This window comes from Giraffa tippelskirchi, chromosome 5, assembly GCF_054371585.1.
Source record: "Giraffa tippelskirchi isolate mGirTip1 chromosome 5, T2T-mGirTip1v1.2.pri, whole genome shotgun sequence".
In the NCBI taxonomy this organism is placed as follows: domain Eukaryota; kingdom Metazoa; phylum Chordata; class Mammalia; order Artiodactyla; family Giraffidae; genus Giraffa; species Giraffa tippelskirchi.
This window is the reverse complement of record NC_137279.1, coordinates 108,333,324-108,355,017: the sequence shown is the minus strand read 5'-3', so window position 1 is coordinate 108,355,017 and position 21,694 is coordinate 108,333,324. Positions and strand designations below refer to the sequence as shown.

Here is a 21,694-nt window from a genome sequence, read left to right as displayed (position 1 = left end):
AGATCATTTTAATTATGTCAACTCACCAAACCCCATCCTGCTTAAAATTCTTCAGGGACTCCTTGTTGACCTCAGTGAAAAAGCCCCAAGCCCTTTTATCATAACTTGCAAGACATTCTGCTTGAAAAGGATCCTGCTCCGTTCTTCAGCTTGATATTTTACTACTCCAATTTACATTCTATTCCAGTTAAACTGACCCTTTCAGTCCTGGAATACAAAAATGTTCTCTTTTATTTTAGGCTTCTGTATATTTATTCTCTTCATTTTCTCTTTTACCTGGTCCTGTCTCTTACGAGTGAGAGAGATCATTTCCCTGACCAACAAAATCTGGGGCTAAATCCTTCTCTGTGTTACTCACTATATTCTGTGTTAACCCCTATCATTCTCAAATGGAGTATAAACACTTGGGAGGACATGGACTGTATTTTATCTTGTTCATGAAAGTATCTCCGGTGCCTCACACAGAGTACAAATTTTGTAAATCTAAGTGATTAAGTCTCAAAGAGGAAGGGAAAAAAAAAAAGAAATTCATTTGAAGACTTTTTCAATTTTCTAATTTAATAGAAATAACCAAAACAATGTGGCTTTCAAACAAGGTTTTAAACTAATCTAATACAACTTCTACAACACATTCCAGAGCATTATAACAAGAAATATTTACAGGCAGCTAATGTATTAAATAACCATGAAAAGAAAATCTTGCTTTTATTACACACCAGCAAAAAACACAGGAACAGAACAATTAGAAACTGCAACCTTGTTTCAAAAAAATTAAATATGATTATTTAGAGAATACAATACCACAGAAACAGCACTTTTTCTTTCAGAATCATATTGAAGGGTAGTTAACTATGTGCAAAAAAAAGTAACTGTAGTATTAGTAATAATAATGAGGGGAGAGAAGAGGGGAATAATAATGAGGGAAAACAAGGAACTAGTAAGGCTGTGAATTTAACCCTTTCGTGTGTAGGTATGTCTACATAGAAAATCAAAAGGCTTTCAAATTGCACAAATCTTCTTGTTATAGCCTTATATACATGTTTCACTGTGATTTAAAATATAGTTAATGCCTACATTTTTCAGACCAGGAGCAGACATGCACTTCTTTCTTAAGATTGAAATTTAGGCCACACTTGAAAGGGAATATTGCAGTGGCACTTGCAAGATCATTTCAGTGCCTTCCCACATACAAATCTGGAGAATTTAAAAGAACAGCATTTTTAACTTTAAAGATCACTTGCTAGACAAGGGCTAAACTTAATTTTGTACATTTTGTAGTTTGATTATAATAAATATTTCCAAATTGACTTATTTTTGAAGATAATTTTGTTTCTCAGATACAATAAAAATATATAAAAGACCACAAAGGCAAACACAAGGAACTAAGATGGAAGAAATACTATACGTGCATTTTGACCAAGTAAAAGAAACCATATATCAAGAGTATATGTTGAAATCTGAAATGTCTATGTAAACTGTGGCATATAAATTTTCTTAAAAAAGTACCTTCGATTTTTTTTTTTACTCAAATGCCTACTTTTAAAAAAATATGCAACTTTCCCCAATTTTTAAAATAAAATGCCACAATATAGCGTCATTAGGTCCAGCATACATTTAAATTCCTTAATTTTTAAAAGATAGACTGGGTGATATGCATACAAACTTTTCTATAAAATCACCATCCACGAGAGGATTATGACATGCTATTAGGCAACAGACTTAAAGCAGTGTTATTGCTTTATCGAGGAGAAGATAACTGTGAGAAATAAAACATCCAGGTCTGGTATATGATGATCAAGTTGTGATTCACCTTACACCTTGGATCACCTCCAGCAGATTATTAATATAGACAGTATGAGTTAAGAATTCATGGCATGACTTAAGAACTTGATTGTTTGAATTAGGGAAGTTGGGGAGGGTAGACTACTATAAAACTACTCACTGATCCAATTTTAAGTATGCAAATAAGCAGTGCTGACCTCAAGAAATGACATTTTTTATACTTCATGTGTATATTAGTGGGCATGGGTAAGGGATTTTAAAAGGCCAAAGGAGAAGGGGCCACAGCATTTACTCCATTTTAAATACTAAGAGAATAATGGATGGTAGGCCACAACCCAAGAGCATAGTCCAAAAACCTAAGTCTACTGGCTTATTTAAACTAATCACTAATAGTTACATGGCAGGATACCTGCTGAGGTAATTGATAAATCTACAATTTGCACACTATAAACCTTTTGCTTCTATTTAAAAGTGTTATTTCTTTGGAGTAACTAAAAATCTCAATGTTGTAACAAAAAAATCAGAATTAACTAACTTTAAAATTTATTTTAAATTTCCTTATATAAGAATAGAAGTCAGAAAGTACCTTGTTGATTCCAAAAAGAATAATTTTGACGGTGGATTCAATGCCTTAACCTTTTGTCTGGTAATGATTTGATGTTTCAGTAGAGCTTGACCTACAACTTAACCATACTTTGGAACACATACATGTTTCACCTTGCAAAGCGATTCTCTCACTCAGTGAATCAGTTGATCCAAGTGCTAAAAAATACAAATTTAGCCCAGAGGAACAGACCAAGGAACACTTTGTTCTTAGTGGAAATGAAAAATGAAGTGTGGTGAAAGTTTGCAAGCTTTTAGGGAAACATTTAACATCTTCAAATCAAAAATACTACCTTTTAACAAAGAATACAATTTTAAGGGCATATTAAAATAACCTGACTTCAGAGATTGATATTCAATGTTTGTCTTTTTAAAACATAAATGAATAGGAAAATGTAAGATATCTGAATATAAATTTTTTATACTTTAACAGGCATGTTAGTGAACAAATCAGCTTAGAAACACAATGAATGATAAATGTGAAAGAAAAAAAGGTTTAATGAAATCTACAGTGAATATCTTCATATAATGGTGGTTTGTTGATAAGTTATATAATTTAACAGTAACCCCATCAGTATGAACCTACCTTCTGTTAACAGAAATGGAACCTAATAAATGCTGGCAATAAGTGGCTTTTTAAGAACCAGTATTAAAAGAAAATAAAAACCAAAATCTCCACCTAACATGTAAATGTCTTTAAGGAAACACATTAGCTTTTAAGGCCCCAAATATAAAATATTTTACTTACAATTTGTTTCTGGTAGAACGTGTTATCTAAGACCATGAAACGGATTCACATGAAGAGCAAGCACAAACTATCAGAACTCAATGGCTTGGCAAAATGAAGTTACATTGCTACTCATCACTTCCCAAAATGTGCCCTCAGGTAAGTCTCCTGATAAACGGAAATCATGAATGTTGTAGGAAAGAGGAAAATGCACATAGATAAAAGTATTTTAAAATAATTTTTCCTTTTTATAAGAAATCTGTTCTAAAGAATTTGAAATTTGAGTAAATTGATAAATTTGGTATATGTTTTAAAGCTTAACTTATAACAACTGAAAAAGCTAAAAGAAAGCCACAGAATGAAGTCAACAGCAATAATAAAACTAATTCACCATTAGAAGGCTTGAATCATATTCGTGTTTACCCCCACCACATGTTAAAGAAAAACAACCCAAAGAAATTTGTGTAATAACTTCTTTAGAGCACTTTATTTGATTCAATACGCACTAAAAAATATTTACTCTTAGACAATTATGTCAAATAAGTTTTTCTGAGTAGTCTACTGTCTGAACTGTTTAAGCTGAATTTTTAAAAAGGCAAATGATTTGCCACAAATCTGCTGACATCTGAAAAATATCTAATGGCAAGTCTTCTATTTTGGTCACTTTACATTCTAATATGTCCATACAAAAGTAGGACTAAAATTTTTAACTCAACAAAAGAGAAGCCTGTACACAGTCTAGAACACACATCTTGGATCTGAGCATCACAAATGAAGAGAAGAAAAATGAAACAGAGCCAAGGTGATTTTATCTGCCTCGGGTGCTAAAATCAGGGTAGTAAAGGTGGGTCTACTCCAGTAACCATTCAAGTGGGGATTGATTGGCTCATCTTCAGGATATACTTACAGGTCTCTTCTAAGTCCTTAAAGCCCCCAGTCCATGCAAATGTCCCACTTGGTGGACGGATGAGTAATCTAACCCCACCGGGTTTATTTCAATATTTTGATATTTTAATAATAAGCTGCTTCTGAAGATTTTCTGAGAAGTCTGTTCTCTATTAAAATAAGATAGAACCTCAAAATATGAATGTGAACATTAGAAATAGACAGCATATATTACAAATCCATTCTTGATAGGAACATTAGTAAGAATACATATTAGCTTAAAAAAACAGGCTCAGCAAATGTTGCTGATCTGCCAGAAGTTTTAGTTCACTATTTACAAATAAGACAAAGTGAAATACAGAAAATTTTACACATTTGGTAGTTGACAGATAACTGTTTGCCAATAGTGGTCTATCAGAAAACCTATATGAAGGAAGACAGGGTAAGAGCCAGCTGTCACCTCAATCAAATTTTAAATGTACAGAAAACTAGATTAATTTTCAAACAACCATTCTACCTTTCATGGGAATAAATGTGTGATCAGATGATTTGATTGGGAAGTGCAATTCTGTGGAAGTGTTTTCTGAAAATGACTATTATAAATGATCTGCTACTGAAAAGTTACCATATTTATTTCAGTAGAACACTAGAGTTGATTAAATGATGATCAATGGGCATGTTTCCCAAATTCTTTAAGTTATGAACAGAAAATAAAACTACTGTTGAATTCTTTAAACCAATATAAAAACTAAGGCCCAACAGCATCAAAACAAGAGAAAATATAATGGCATGATCCAATATACATCTGCAATGATACCAAAGTGGAATCTGAGAACTTTGATTTTTGACTAGAAAATAAGCCAGTATGTATATGTGTGAAGGGAGAGACATAACAGTTGTTTTAGTAAATGTGCAATCTAGTCCAAAGAGACAATTTAGCTAGTGACATGACCCTTAAGTACTTGAACACTCAGTATTTGCACCAATCAATACCAAATGATCATCAACATCAGCCCATTCTAGCAATCAGAACCATTCTCTGAAGTAACAGAAATCTTCAAACCATTTCACTTTCACTTTTGTTTTTAAAGTTGCAAATAGAGTCCTTTCCCCCTTTCTTGACCAGAATGTGTTTTCTGTCCATTATTTCAATCTAATACTGTGTAAAAGCTATCAGCTTCTTCAAGAAGGAGCCCACTGTAGGCAGGATATTCCAGCAACACTTAAATAGAAGTTTTTCTTTCTTTTTTGAACAACTGGTTTAAGTTCATATCATTTTACTTTATATGTACTGGTCTCTCATCTGACTTTAGGCGTTTTCTGCGGGGCTGAATAAAGTCTTCATCAGAGTCCTCAGTTACCTCACCATCATCCTCTTCCTGCTCAAACTCTGGCAAAGGTGCGAAGGTCCTGTCTGAGTAGATCTCTGTGAGTTTATCTTCAAAGTACAATGCAACTGCTTTCCCTGCCTGAGCTACTTCTGAATCAGCCTGCAAGCAAAAGATAGGAATATTCACCTATTGGTAATGCATATTCCTTCACCAAGTTTGCATGGTCTGAAAAGCTTACCTTCAAATTAATCTCTTGTGTTTCTGCATAAACTTGAACAACTTTCATCATCTAAAAAGGATACCAGAGTCAAAAAAAAAAAAGGGAAATTATAATCCTTTCTAAAGTTATAAGACTGCATAGGATTGGCGACGAAAGTCAGCCATAATAGGGGGAACAAACTGCTATGACCAGATCAAGTGCTTCCTAAAATTATACAGAACATGGACCAACTTTCTTTACAAAGCTATTACTAAAGCTACTGTGAAATTTTTCTCAAAATTCTGAATTAGTGAGGTCAACCTGAATAGGAGTTGCAAAAAATTATTTGAAACAAATAATATAAGAAATGTTTTTTTTTTTAATTGACAAGCTTTCAACAATCAATCAGAATTCCATCTGTGTGGTAATTTGTTAATCATAAATTGTTTAATTGTCATTAAAATAGGTCTTCTTCCTGGCAAATGTTATTAGCTATGGTTCATGAAAGCATACTTGTTTGAAAATAACTGAATTAGAAAATAAGAAATTTGGGACTGTATTAATTTAACTTCAAGAGAATGAGGTTTTACTACATTCTCTGTGACACACTGCTATAAAGGCGGCAGGACTTATCACTAATATTTTTAATATGAAATTAAAAAGCCACCTAGATGCTCCCAGAGGCAACTCTGAGTACATTTCACATGATTCAATGTGAATTTTTTAGTCATATTCATATGGCACTTGAATTTTATCAGCAATAAAGAAACTTTAGTAATCTGAAGATTTTGTGGATTCTCATCCATTTTCTTCTCTTATAATAATTAAAATATTCCTTAACAAAAAGAAATTTGACCTTCCCAAAGGTAACAAAAACATCCTTGAAGGTGATATACATCACATTTCTACTAAAGGTATGGATAGCTCATCTTTCTTCTCAAAAAAATACATAACCAAAGTTAATGAAAGTCATATTACTGAGATGTTGAGAAAATTCAACATTGTACACTCTGGGTTACTAGTCAAGATGAGCCACTTGAGTTTATAATTTTAAGATTCTATATTTATATAGTCAAGAATGAAATCAAAGACACTGGTACAAATCCCTTTCCTAAATGTATCCAAAATGTAGGCTTGTATGTAATCATTTCCTACACAACGTACTTAACTACAGACTATTTTCTATACTTATCTCAACCCTCAACATGTTCAGGAAGGGATATCCAATAGTATTCTTAACTTATTACATTATATTTAAGTATATATTTCAAATTATATACAGTAAACTTTCTTTTTTGGAACTGTGGATGCAATCAAATTTTACTTTTGACAGACCTGGAGCAGAATAATTTTTTCAAATCAACTTAGAAAAAATCTCTTGGCAGGGAAAACAAAATCTAGTAACAAAATAAGCAAACAAACAAAAACTAATATCCAAGACTCTATAGTTTGGAAGCTAACATACTTCATTAAACCTTTCACAGTTCTTGAAGATCAAACGAACATCAGCCACAAAATCATCTGGGATTTGGTAGTGTTGGGAATGTTTTTTCTGAAGCTTCTTTTTCACGGTGGATAAATCCATTGGTTTCTTTATAATTTTATAGTAGTTTGGTATCTAAAGAAACAAATAAGGATAGATAAGGATTCTCCAAAAATGCCAAAGTGTTTAATTTGAAAATGCGAAGTATATTAATTTTAGAGAAAAATATGTGTGATTAAGCCAGCTGCGTGCAAATTTTGAGTATAATGAATTGTACTTGCAATCTTCTGCCACAATCACATGAAAATCAAAGCCCATTCAGAATATGTGGTAGTCTCCTTGGTCCTCCACGAAGGACCCAAAGTTCCATGTTTAATAAGGAAATTAAGAGGGGAAAAAAATCAATCAGCAAGGATAGCCAACCACTACTGTTAGGGACACACCTTGCCCATCAGAATTGTTATGACTTTAAAAGGAAAGAAGATTACAAAATGTATTGCTATTATTAGAATATGGTATCCTTTATAGAGGATAAAACCTTGTATCACAGAACTCTGAACATAGCAATAGAGGTGAAAGAGACTGTAGTGACACAAGAAAAAATTTTATTAACCATTTAGTTGCCATGCCTTTCTCCAGGGGATCTTCCCAACCCAAGAATTGAACCTGGGTCTCCTGCATTGCAGGCAGATTCTTTACCATCTTCAGACACCAAGAAAGCCCCTATTATCCATTTAGTGGTCATGCTTGGGACCAGGAGTTGGGGCCAGTAGTCTGGCCCCAACTCCTGGCCAGAAATTTGTATCTTTGCAAAAATAACTGAACACAGAGAACAATTCAAAAAGTTCATTAAAAGAAAACATTGCAAAGTAATTTTCTACCGTAAAGTCCCTGAACTTGAAGACCAGACAGACTTCCTGGTGTCAGATGATTACTATCTGAACCAAATGTCTTCCTTGTATCTAGACCTTTTATACTTCCCATTTCTAAGCCTCTCTAAGTAAACAAATTACTATTCAATACCCTACAACAGGTCTGCTATTCAATAATATCTTCATTCAACAATCAACAGCAAGCAAATACAATATGTGTAGCATATTCTTATCACATTTATAAGGTATCCCTGGTATTCCTTTTACTATAGGATTTTAGAGCCTTTATTCCTTACAAAAATCTGCTTTAAGAAAAACAAAGAGCAACGGCTTGCAAATTCTCCCACATTCTCCCCAGTCTTCTCTTAATCTTGATTGTTCATAAAAGAGGGCTAATGAAGGCAAAACCAGTGTAAAAGGTTCAACTTTACACTTTTATTCAAATTAATACTTGCATAGAGATTTTTCTCCCCAAGGTACAGATCCTAGAATCAATCATGCAACTGGAATTTTAGGAATAATTCCATTCAAATTCCCCCTCTACAGTTAAAAGTAGAGGCAGAAAATTATGTAAATCTCCCCAGTTATAAGGATGGTTAATGGCAGAACTAGAAGAAGTCAAGTTTTCTGATTCCTAGTTCAAGACTCTTTCAATTATACCTGTAGCTGTAACCCTTATGTCCATTTTAAAAGTAAAAGAGGATGTGGAAATTAAGTTTTGATCAGAGCAACAGTCTTTAAAAACAAACTTCAATTTTAACAGTGAAACTCATATCCATTTAACCCTAATAACATCATAAGTACTTATTCTCATAAATTTAATCAAATACTATGCTAAAATTATTTTACACAGGTTATTGTATAGAATCCTGAAAATAACCCAATGAGGAAAGAAACCGTTTTAGAAAAGAGACTGGATGAACAGGTTATTCAAGCCTGAGTTTTAACATTAGCAGACTAAAGCCAGAGCCCCTAGTCTTAAATATTATACTAAACTTCTTCACCAGGAAAGTACTAAGGTAAACAACTCACCGAAGCAGGAACTGGTTCCTGGAATTCAATACTTAATTCATGGCAATAGAGGTAAAGCAGAAGACGTTCACATTTCTGGCCCAAGAAAAGAAATAAAATCCATGAACTGTTTTCCCCCCTAAAAAGATATTCTTGAAAATGAGGACTTTATTAGTATAAAGTATTACTACAATAAACTGAAGATATGCTCTCTACATACAAGCTATCCTCCTACATATAGCTATACTAGCTGTAAATACAAAAGCAAACTACCTGTTTCTCACTTAGTTCTGAAACTGTGACTACCTTCTGTCCTACTGTATATAACTTATTTACCTACTATTTACCTCTTAACCATTGCTACTCATTTTAATTCCCCAAGGCAGGAAAGGCACATGCTATTATATTCCCTTTCTTGAAAGGATTCCGCTCAGGTTCAAAATGAAATAAAAACTGTGTCTTCTCAATCCAATTCAAGAATTTTGTTATATAATCAGAAATACTTTGTAATACTCTAAACACATACTTTCTCCTCAAAGATAGTGGAAGACGGATTTATGCATTAGATCAAAGTCAAACATAACTGTAAAACAGCCACAGAAGTCTATGAAAAATATTCCGTCTTTGGAGATCAGAGTACAGAACAGATCAGCAGAAATCTGAGTGAAATAATGAGGATTTTGGATTTCATTCTTAAAATGATGGGTACTGTTAGAGGATTTTAAGCATGGAAGCGACAGATCTGTTTACATATTTTAAAAAGAACACAATGTATTGCATAGAAAATGGACTGCAAGGTCAAGAGTAGAATCAGGAGGTTTGGTGAAGAGATCTAATTTCTGGCTTGAGCAAGAGATGACTGGTGGTACTATTTGATGATGGAAATTACTGAGACAGGAAAGCAGTTTTTATGTCATTATTTTCTTGCGTTTGTTTTTTGAAGGAGAGGATAAGAAATCAAGATGAGGCTGGGAAATGTTAAGTGTGAGAAAGCTAAATTTAAGAGCCTAGAGCTAAAGGCTCTAAGGTCTAGAGACAAAGATTTCAGAAGTCATGAACATATATACCATCAGATAATGTGATTAAAAAATGAAAATGTACCAGGTTATATGTATGTTACACTGAAGAAAAAAAAAATGTATAGACAGACAACTACAGAATCCCTAATAACAAATCAACTATTTTGACACTTACCCTTTGGTCCACGGGGCTTAAGCCCTGTGCAGTTTTCCCCTTCTTACTATGTTGCAAATTATCACAATCGTATTCAACTTCTGGCTTCCCAATATCTCTGCAAAATGTGCATATCCAGTCCCCACTAAAGAAGGAAACAGACAATCAGTCTTTGTAATTATAACAAAACTCACTCTAGGAAAGCTAGTTCTCTAGAGGTAAGTCTTCAGTTTCTTTGTTTTCTTTCCTTTCCAGTTTTTGTGGAACCCAAGAGGTACTATTTTTGCCAAATCTCATAAAGTGAAGTTATGTGATTAAAAACGTCCCGAAATGTCTCCATTCTTCAACTGATTACCTTCTGAATGCAATATAAAACCACTACCTCCATTAAAAATGGGTCTTGTCATAGCACAAAGCTGATGATCAGCACTTGCAGCGTAAGACCAATTTTTCAAGACCCCAGTATTACCACCACAGTGACTTCATATGCATGAAGAAGAAAGGAATACAGGATACAGAGGTCCTCAGGTATCTTGTTTTGGCATGCAATGCCAAAAATAAAACAATTATTTTTTCATAGCTAGTGTTTTAAATCTGCTCAGTTAACAGTTCTGTTTACATCAGGATTTCTATCAAGCCATAAACGCCAATTTGATTACTTCGTATGCATTTTCTCCTTTCCCTCCCTCATCATATATATATATTCTAAGGATTATACTAACACTGTGTCAACCTTTTCAATTCTTCCCAAACCATCTGCCTTTGAGAGAAAGTTTTCAGCGGCAAAATTCTAATGTTCCAGCAGATGTTACTATCCAGAGGAAACAAATTTATGAAAAGCTTTAATTTTAAGACCAAAATGCCAATGTCTTTCTTCTCTAAAAGAGTAAACAAAAAGAAGGCTCTTATTAGAGCTATGGTAAGTGACTATACCTTCTAAAGTTTAGGTAAAATTACAATTCTTCAGAAAAATATTCTGGCATTGTTAATATATACCCAGTACTTTTCTAATCCTAAAGGTTGAATTTTTCAAAAAGGGTAGCACTATTCAACTAAAATCATTGCTTCTTAGGAATCTGAGAGAAAATGTGAATCTTTATCTAGAGGCAAAAAGAAGCTGAGCTTTCCCAAGGACACTTAAAAAATTTGGGGGTCAGAGATGGAGACGAAGGAAGGCTCAAAGGATTAAGTATGATTCTATGATTTTACGGTCTCTGAAATCAACTGGAGATGAAATAGCATAAATACGTTAAATGGAAGGGGAGGAAAACAGCTCTTCTAATCCAAATTCTACTACTTGTAGATGAAGAAACTAATCCCTGAAAATCAGTGAACTGTCCAAGTTAGTTCACTACAGAATTACGACAAGAATACAGGCATCATAACCACGCCCAGCATATTTGTTCTACTGTATTAGCTGGTATCATCAGCTTGTACCGAGTGCGCATCAATTAATATTTTAATGTCTGAAACCAGATTTACCTGCCATGGGGTCATACAACCCGGGGACAGTGCTCATATGCTGCCCAAATCTTTATTTATCTTTACCCCCATGTTATTCTCTTCTAAATAAGGAACTCAGTAACTCTCCACTCTAAAGTTAATGACTAAAAGACATTCCAACTAGAGGATCAAGAAAAAAGTCTGAGAACTTTGCACATGGTGCCTCAGGCAGGCACTACTGATGAACTGCTTCCAGTAGTGAAGATGAAGCTATTCTTCAGAAAAACTTGACATTAAAGGTGTTTTCACAAAGTGTCTTTTTCTTTAAAATGCCTTCCAAGAGCTTTCAAACATTAGAAAAGTAAGTTTTTGGTAAGAGCCAATAGAGTTGCCTAAAACTGAATATTATTCATAATTATTATAGACCTTATCAAAATTGATGGCAACAGATTAAGAAATTATCTTCAAGAGGAAATCAACTAAGTTTCTCAATACTCTAGTCCACTGCTCCTCATAATTTAGAGGATCATCTAATTTGCTTATATGAAGTATAAACTGAGGGTGAGTAAATAGTCTATTTTTTTATCACTAATGCACAACTTAGAACTTGGACATTTCTTCATTCAGCTGTTAATTTCTCTAGAATGTAACGGAGTAATGGGCTTCTCTAGTGGCTCAGGTGGTGAAGAATCCGCCTGCAATACAGGAGACCTGGGTTCAATCCCTGGATTGGGAAGATCCCCTAGAGAAGGGAATTGCTACCCACTCCAGTATTCTTGCCTGGAGAATTCCATTGACACGGGAGCCTGGCGGGCTACAGTCCACAGGGTGGCAAAGAGTCGGACACAACTGAGCAACTTTCACTTCACTTCACACAATGGAGTAATAGGCTCTCTGTTTTATATAAATACTAGGCATTGGTTAAGAAGGCCATCTGTCCAGAATAACTTTATTTTTTTAGCTTATAAAAAATCAGTTATTTCACTTGTACCTTGGAAAGCTAAGAAGTGTTGGAACATGACAAGTTAGATGAAAGACCTTTGGACATTTTTCACAGCACAAGAGATCCCCTCCATTTTGGCAGACAGCACACCAATCTTCATTTGGGTCATCATCTTTGCTGCTGCCATCTCCTCCAATCCTTGCCGACCTGTGCATGAGGCTTCGAACTGGGGACTTTCCATTAACAAGGCTGTTGAGCCCTGACTGTTTGCAGCTTTCATTCATATCTGCAGGTTCAGTTTTCACGTGGTTTTCCATGCTTGTTAATGCATCCAACTCACTCTCTAGATGCAGGTTGGTTGAAAGAGGTGGTGTCAAGCTACTCTCAGGACTGCTCAACTAAAACAAAGCAAGGACAAATTCTTGAAGAATCATTTAATCCTTATGGTATGCATTGTGTGTGCTACTGTGGGTATGTTTACAACATGATATACTGACGTTAACTTAAAATTATTTTGGAATTTATGTAAAATTGCTTGAAATTGTATTAGTAACATAAAAAATGAAAATAACCTCAAAATTATTTTGGCATGTTAATGAATGATTTTAGGGAGCAGCCTCTATACTATTGGTTCACTTGGTAATAAAGGAATTAAACTGTTAAGCATTTTGATTGGGAAGAAAGTATAGGGGTATTCTCCTATAGACAGCTGGCTATGATACACTAATTTTTCACTCAAGAATCTGTTGCACAGATTTTTTTCCCCCTTTCTATTGGCTTTATTTTTTCTAACCATTACTTTTATTTAAAGTATAGTTAATTTACAATGTTGTTGGTTTCAGGTATACAGCAAAGTGATTCAGTTATATATATACTTTTTTTCAGAGTTTTTTTATGTTTTTATGGGTTATTACAAGATACTGAATACAGCTCACTGTGCTTCCTACATGACAGGTCCTTCCTTGTCACAGCTTTTGAAAAGCATTTTGAATATTCTTCTGCCCACTTATCATCCTACTAATATAGAAAGACTGTGACAACGTAAAATCTTTCACCACCTTTTTGCACTGTTTTTCAGGGGAACTTTCCAAACCAAATTCTGAATGAAGAGATAACAGTACTCTCTAAATCTACAGAGTTGAAATTTCTGTGTGCCAACCATGTAGAAAATTAGACATAAATTGTAGGTAGGAAGAAAAGAACCAAGATCACAATTTCTAAATGAAGAGAGACTTGGGCCTGCCTTCATTCTATATTATAAATTTTATAAAATGTTCCATCTGAGGAATTGGTTAATAATTGTTAAACTGGTTAAAAATTGATTAAAAATTATTAATCGTTAATAACTCATAGGCCAAAGGCAATCTTCTCATTACAAAACTCTTTGAGCATTAAACTTCTTTCATGTCAGCAGTCTTAGTCCTAAACTCACTGGTCCAGGAAAATGGCCAAGGATTTTTGTGGCTTGAGACTCAATGTGACTAATGAAATGATTACTAAATTTAGAAAAAGCTAGAACCCAATTTAGAATCATGGCAAAATTATATGACAAATTACAAACCAAAAGATAGCTTGAAAGGAGTCCTTAACACAAGTCTTTTCTGACCAATTACAGTTGACACTTAGATGGAAAAAGATCAGTTAGAAAAAGAGATATTTGGCTTATACCAGGCACAAAAATTTAGAAATGAATACAGGTTCACAGGATCACTATCCAGACTTATACATGCAGAGATAAAAGAATCAGTGAAGTGACCTCCTTACATCACTGAACAGTTCCACTGGAACCTTACCATGCAGGCACTCCGTCTGCCATCCTCAGTCTTTTCCTGTTTCACAGCTCCTGAAAAGCTACATATTTCATCTTCAGTGCCAGGTTCTTGCTTGACCTTCACTTGATCAGACTTAAAACTAAGACTGGTCTTCTCAACAGTTCTTCCTGATGACCCACAGCTAACAAAAACAATTAATAAAGGTCACATATGTTTGACTGCATGGTGTACATTTACATGAAACAATTATATGAAAAGTTCATTAAGCTATATGAAATGTTCATTAAAGTTAAAGCAATCTGTTAAGCTCACAGTAGATAAGGATACTTCATAATATGGTTAAGAGGAATGTATTATAAACTCATAGCTTCAAATTTTAAAAAAGTGCATCAATCTTTCAGAAGACCCTAAACACACATTTTATGGTCTGAGGAACTTATACTACATCATTTAGGGGATCTAGTAAATGATCATTTCCCTAGGCTACTAGTATAGTGATTGCTTCTCTAAATATAATAGAAGTTTAAATTGTTCTCTATCTCCAAACATCTAAAGCAAACATCAATAACAGTGGTCCATGAAGTGCCCTTCAAAGGAATCACTATTTCAGCTTTTGAGTCCTAGTGTGAATTAATGTGAAAAGCAGACTCACTGGAAAAGACCATGATGCTGGGAAAGACTGAAGGCAAAGGGAGAAGAGGACAGAAGAGGATGAGACAGTTAGCATCACAACTCAATGGATATGAAGTTGAGCAAACTCCAGGAGATAGTGGAGAACAGAGGAGCCTAGCATGCTACAGTCCATGGGGTTGCAAAGAGTCAAACATGACTTAGTGACTGAACAACAACCAAAGGCTAAGAGGGACAGATACGTGACTAATCGGCTCTATCTAGATCATAAAGCAAACCACCGGCAAGAGAAGTGAATAAACTTTAAGATGGTATTACTGCCAAAAATGAAAACCCTTTCACTCAATTTGTACTTTCCTACTAAAAGTACTGATTATTTAAAGTGTAATTTAAAAACATTAATATAGAATCAGTCTTCAAAATGCATATACATATAAATAAAAAACATTCAATGTATCCTAAATAAAATCCTTACTTTGCACTAAGTTGTTCAAATTAAAAACAAAAATCAATCAACATTTATTATGTTTACCTTTAGCATAATAAATTCTCTCTCTTCCCACACTATAATATCTTAGCTCTCTGTCCACCAAAAAAGTAGAAGAAACCATGAACAATTCAGTAGCAGTGAATTCAGTAGCCCCTAGTACTCACAAGGTTGTCTCAAAGCACCATTTCCCCACTAATATGACCAGGATTCCTTATACATTTCTTGCTTCAGGCCTGAGATCAGCTATTTGTCTAAGATGAATGTGTGACATCGTTTCACAATAGGAAACAAGAATGTTTAAATGACTACTGGGGTTATAGCAAAATAACTAAGAAAAAGTTCTGACAGGCCAAATATGGAACAATTTAATCATCAATAAAAATAACATCTATAATATTAAAATACATAAAATGTTTAAATATATGAGCTCATAAAGTTAATATTCATCAGTCACTGTTGGAGGGTGCTGGGAATCAATTCATTATTATTAAAATAGGTAAATAAAGAGAATCAATTTATTCTGCCTTTCCAATAATCAAATAGTTGGCAGAAAATTTTTCTTTACAGAAGTATTCAAAGGTATAACATAGTAATTAAAATATCATTTTTAAGCCAGAAAAAAAAAAAAAAGCTAAGGCAGTGACAATCAATGGTTGCTGTCACAAAAAAATCTACGTTTTGTGACCCTGACAGTACACATTACCACAGTGAAGTATTATCCCCATCCCTTTCCCTCAAATCAAACCTGAATCTAATCAAACCTCCTGACCTAAATAGCAACACAAAGAAAAAAACAAAAGGTAGTTTTTACATGAGAAGATGGGGAAATGAGGAAATCTCTGTAAGAAAAACAATACATTTCTCTTCAACAAATACAATGAGTTTGACCTCAATATACAAGTTGATGGCAATGTATAGGGCCTGTCTGAATCTGATTAAACAAAAGTCATTTTTTAAAAAAGCATTTATGAGAAAAATTGGGAAATATGAACATTAACTAGAGCTCTACTGATTAGAGTTAGCTACCAAATTTTTTTTAGGTGTGTAATGGTTCAATGGTTATAAAACTTTTAAATCCTTACCTTTTAAGTGATATATATAGAAACAGTTCCAAATAAAATGACAAAATGTCTGAAATTTATTTAAAATAAATTTAGACTGGGGAATGGGTGGGAGTATAGAATAAATAAAGACTGGCCATAACTTGATCATTGTTGAAGATGGCTAAAAAGTATATGGGAGTTCATTATGTCTATTTTTCAAAATACATATTTGATTTTTCTTAAGATAAAAAAGCTATTAATGTAATACTCACCTGCCTCGACTACCAGTACTAGAAGTACTAGGGGGTCTCACAGGTGTGTGAGAATTGGATAAACCTGAAAATTAATAAGTCAAAATGAATATCTATACAGGTAAGAAAATTCAGAATTCTACCTACCCACTACAGAATTCAAGTATTATTATAAAGCAATTCAGCAATTCTTGGAAATCAGACCTAGTCTTAGTCTCTAAGTCAAGGATTTCATGTGTAATCATTGGCAACTGTCAATCAGATTCTCTCAGCTGAGCCCAGAAAGCATTCTCAGAATCCTCTCAGAGCAACACTATTCAATCAATTGAAACTACCATATCAAGAGAAAGCTATTTGCCATCCCACCTAAAGTCATTTGATAAATATCCTTAGATTCCTATTAATTACTCTTTAAAAGTCCTGGAATACATTCATTAAACCTCAAAAATAGTATTAATCAAAAAATGTATTAATGATGCATCTCATGAAAAATCCACATTTAAGTCTGAACTGTTCTAACTCTAGAAATAATGAGGCGGTACGTTTCAGTAAGAAACATGAAAAGTACATTCCATAACCACTTCCATAGTATCCATCTATTTCAAGTTGCTTTAATCATTCATTCATGTGATAGGGTTAGTAAAACTGGGATTTTGGAAGAAATCTATATCTTATGGAGTTGATTGGCCACATTTTAACTGCAAACTGAAAATTCACTTGCCCTTTCTCATTTCTTGCTTTTTGAACAAATTTTTGATTTTTTCATTATTTAATAAAGTGTTTTAAACTTGAGTTGAAACCAAAGAATTCTTCAATTGACAACCTGTATTGTAAAATAGAAGACATGGAGAGTAAATACATCTACAAATCCAGCAAAAAACATAAATACAGCTGGAGGATGAGGGAGGGGAACATCAGAGTTCTGAAGAGTGTACACCACAGATACATATTATTTCAATTCACTGAAGATTGCCAACAACATTTGAAGAAAAATAATTAGAGCAATCAGGGAAAAAAATTTTATTACAATGGTTAAGTTTATGTCTCAACTTGGCTAGAATATGCTACCCAGGTCTTTGTCCAAACAACAGTCCAGATGCTGCTGGAAAGGTATTTATTAGGTTGGTGCAAACATAATTTTGGTTTTTGCATTGTTGAGATTTGCCATTTGATACTGGAATACAATCTAAATAAATGTGGTTATGTTATACATCATTTTAATGCACATATCTCACTTTTTTTGCTAATGACTTGTTACTTGCTGTTTATTTTAGACTAGGGAAATGATGTTAGACAAAAAGCAAATTTATCTCATCTTTTGAGAGATTTTCTTATTTAAGTTCAAAATGGGTTGTAAAGCAGCAGAGACAACTCATAACATCAGCAACGCATTTGGCCCAGGAACTGCTAACAAACACACAGTGCAGTGGTGGTTCAAGAAGTTTTGCAAAGGAGACAAGAACCTTGAACATGAGAAGTATAGCGGATGGCCACTGGAAGTTGACAACAACCAGTTGAGAGTCATCATCGAAGCTGATCCTCTTCCAACTACACAAGAAGTTGCCAAAGAACTCAATATCGATCATTCTACAGTCATTCAGCATTTGAAGCAAGTTGGAAAGGTGAATAAGCTTGATAAGTAGGTGCTTCATGAGCTGACCAGAAATCAAAAAAATCATCATTTTGAAGTGTCGTTTCCTCTTATTCTATGCAACACCACCAATCATTTCTCCATCAGATTGTGATGTCGATGAAAAGGGGATTTTATACAACTGGTGATGACCAGCTCAGTGGCTGGACCGAGAAGCTCCAAAGCACTTCCCAAAGCCAAACTTGAACCAAAAAATAGGTTATGGTCTCTGTTTGGTGGTCTGCTGCCTGTCTGATCCACTACAGTTTTCTGAATCCTGGCAAAACCATTACATCTGAGAAGTATACTCACCAAATCGATGAGCTGCACCAAAAACTGCAATACTCAGCCAGCATCGGTCAACAAAAAGGGCCCAATTCTTCTCCACAAACCTGACCGCATGTCAGACAACCATTGCTTCAAAAGTTGGAACAAATTGGGCTACGAAGTTTTGCTTTATCCACCATATTTAAGTCACTTTTCAACAATTGACTACCACTTCCTTCAGGCATCTCAACAACTTTTTGCAGGAAAAATGCTTCCACAACCAGTAGGATGCAGAAAATGCTTTCCAAGAGTTCGTTGAATCCTGAAGCATGATTTTTATGCTACAGGGATAAACAAACTTATTTTTCATTGGCAAAAATATGCTGATTGTAATGGCTCCTATTTTTATTAATAAAGATGTGTTTGAGCCTAGCTATAATGATTTAAAGTCAGAGTCCAAAACCGCAATTACTTTTGCATCAACATGATAGATGTTACTGACATCTAAATCAGTAGATATTGAGTAAAACATAATGAAGGTGGGTCTCTAATCAGTTGAAGACCTTAAAAGATTGAGTTCCCTAGAGCAAGAAGGAATTTTGCCTCAACTCAAGACTGGCATCAACTCTTCCCTGGGTTTCCAGTCTCCTGACATGCCCAGCAGATTTCAGACTTGCCAGCCCTAACAATCACATAAGCCAATTAATTCCCTATCCTCTGTCTCCTCTCTCTCCCCACACACACCCCCCTCTACTATTGGTTCTGTTTCTCTGGAGAACCCTAATACATACACTGAGAGATACTTTTTTAAGGTGTTACAGAAATGAGGCAGTACCTCAACTGACTTTACCTGATGATCCTGGAGATAGGGCAGAGGGTCCTGGGGAGGGATTCATGGTGCTTGTGGGCTGTGGGGGTAGGTGACTGCCTGAGATGTATCTACTTAGTAGATTATCTAAACTACTTGAACCAGCATCTTCCAACTAAAGAAAAAGAACAAAAAGATAAATTTGCTTTGATGAAAGCAGATAACTTATTTCATTAATATAATCATTTATATTCAGTTTACTAAAACAGATTATCCTATATCAAACTCAGCTTAATCGTTGCTTCCTTATCCTCCTGAGGACCCAAACAATATAGTTTATGCAAATATAGTTATAATTTAAACAATTCAATAAATACTTGGCAGCTCCACACAAAGCCCAATAACCCACTAAATCCCTTGTGTTTTACTATGAAAATAGCTCTGACACACCCCTACACTTTTGCCTTTTCTCAAGGCTGATGTAGAATCCTGTTTTCAGCATCTTTGTCCCTAGCATCCCACTAACTTTATTTCAACATCCATGGTCGTGCCAAAAATCATTCAACTAAATAGATACCTAATCATGTCTGTATCTAATTTAAAAGTTCTGAAAAGCCTATTACTCAACAGAAAGCCTTTAGCTTGAGGTATAAGGTCCCTTATTATACACAAAAAAGGAGGCACTCAACAGAAAAACTAAGACCTTTTAGCACACTGGATGCAGTAAATTAAAAGCCAGAGGACCTGGCACTGTGGCTGTGGGCTAGTTCCCAACCTGAACATCAGTTCCCTATCTTTAAACATCCCACTTGCAAGGAAGAACTGTGATGATGAAACGGAAAAATATTTATGTAGAAAAATAAATAGTAGCAAAAAATATTTAATTATGAAAATTACCTTAAGAAAAATTTTACACTATTCTGTATCAGAAATGGTCAAATTATTCTTAATTAAATAATTGCTCATCTTCTTGATCTTCTTGCTTACTTACTGATCTACTTTTACCCACACCTGCCTCTTAATCTTCTCTCTTACTAGAGACAAGATCCCTTTTTAGGCATATCTACTTCTCATTCAAAACAGGAAAATGGGGCCTGGTGGTTAAGAATTCGCCTTGCAATGTAAGGAACGACAGTTCAAACCCTGGTCCAGGAAGATCCCACATGTTGTGGAGTAGCTAAGACCATGTGCCACAACTACTGAGCCAGTGCTCTAGAGCTCCTAAGCTGCAAATACTGAGCCCACGCACTACAGTGACTGAAGCCTGTGCACCTAGAACCTGTGCTCCACAACAAAAGAAGCCACTGCAATAGAGGCCCATGCACGCCACAGAGAGTAGTTTCTTCTCACCGCAACTAGAGAAAGCCCATGTGCAGCATCGAGGACCCACCACAGCCAAAAAATAAGTCTTAAAAAAAAAAACAAAAAAAAAAACCCCGAAAACTGAAGACATATTGGTACATTTACTTCTCCCTCTCCTTTTCCCTTCAAAATCACACTGATTTTCAAGGCTATAAAATAGGAAAGAGTGGGATCAAATCTTAAAGAAAAACTACAAATATAAACCAAGGTAGAATTGGACTGATGTAACAATGATCAGAATAAAGCAGCTCACAACATACTACAGGCAAGAAAGGACTCTTCTAAAGTAAATAGCTTTCATCATAAACACAAGCTGAACCTATCAACAAAATGGAGGGAATGTACCTCAAGACAATAAGGGCCATTTATGATAAGCCCACAGCTAACATCATACCTAGGAGAAGGCAATGGCACCCCACTCCAGTACTCTTGCCTGGAAAATCCCATGGACGGAGGAGACTGGTAGGCTGCAGTCCATGGGGTCGCGAAGAGTGGGACACGACTGAGCGACTTCACTTTCACTTTTCACTTTCATGCATCGGAGAAGGAAATGGCAACCCACTCCAGTATTCTTGCCTGGAGAATCCCAGGGACGGGGGAGCCTGGTGGGCTGCCGTCTATGGGGTCGCACAGAGTCGGACACGACTAAAGCGACTTAGCAGCAGCAGCAGCAACATCATACCTAACAGTGAAAAGCTGAAATGAAAGCTTCTCCTGTAAGATCAGGAACAGACAAGGATGCCCACTCTCACTACTACTATTCAGCATAGTATTAGAATTCCTAGCCAGAGCAATTAGGTAAGAAAAAGAAGGAAGAAGTAAAACTGTCACTATTTGCAGATGACATGGCATTATATATAGAAAACCCTAAAGACTTCATCCAAAACCTGTAAGAATAAATGAATTCAGTAAAGTTGCAATACACAAAAATCAATATATGAAAATCTGTTGCATTTCTGTACACTAATAATGATCTATCAGAAAAAGAA

At 34.8% G+C, this 21,694-nt stretch overlaps 1 protein-coding gene across 8 annotated transcripts in view; it reads right to left on the bottom strand.

Moving 5' to 3' along the window:
• TRIM33 (tripartite motif containing 33) overlaps positions 1-21,694 on the bottom strand; it is a 188,029-nt gene that overhangs the window by 34,176 nt on the left and 132,159 nt on the right. The window contains exons 12-25 of one of the 8 annotated variants that reach the window (XR_014054729.1): positions 19,386-19,518; positions 16,660-16,723; positions 14,246-14,405; positions 12,501-12,850; positions 10,088-10,211; positions 8,915-8,989; positions 6,993-7,145; positions 5,567-5,617; positions 5,359-5,487; positions 4,020-4,167; positions 3,134-3,280; positions 2,369-2,544; positions 1,075-1,194; positions 27-207 (exon numbers count right to left, since the gene is read on the bottom strand). Coding sequence is in view for 4 of the 8 variants with exons in the window: in XM_081493362.1 (XP_081349488.1) it covers positions 5,275-5,487; positions 5,567-5,617; positions 6,993-7,145; positions 8,915-8,989; positions 10,088-10,211; positions 12,501-12,850; positions 14,246-14,405; positions 16,660-16,723; positions 19,386-19,518 (1,323 nt within the window). In the remaining 4 variants the exon portion in view is untranslated. Of the gene's footprint in view, positions 1-26; positions 208-537; positions 3,281-3,571; positions 5,488-5,566; positions 5,618-6,992; positions 7,146-8,914; positions 8,990-10,087; positions 10,212-12,500; positions 12,851-14,245; positions 14,406-16,659; positions 16,724-19,385; positions 19,519-21,694 lie in introns of those variants that run through there. The other 7 variants (XR_014054730.1, XR_014054732.1, XR_014054731.1 and 4 more) reach the window with 7 other exon arrangements.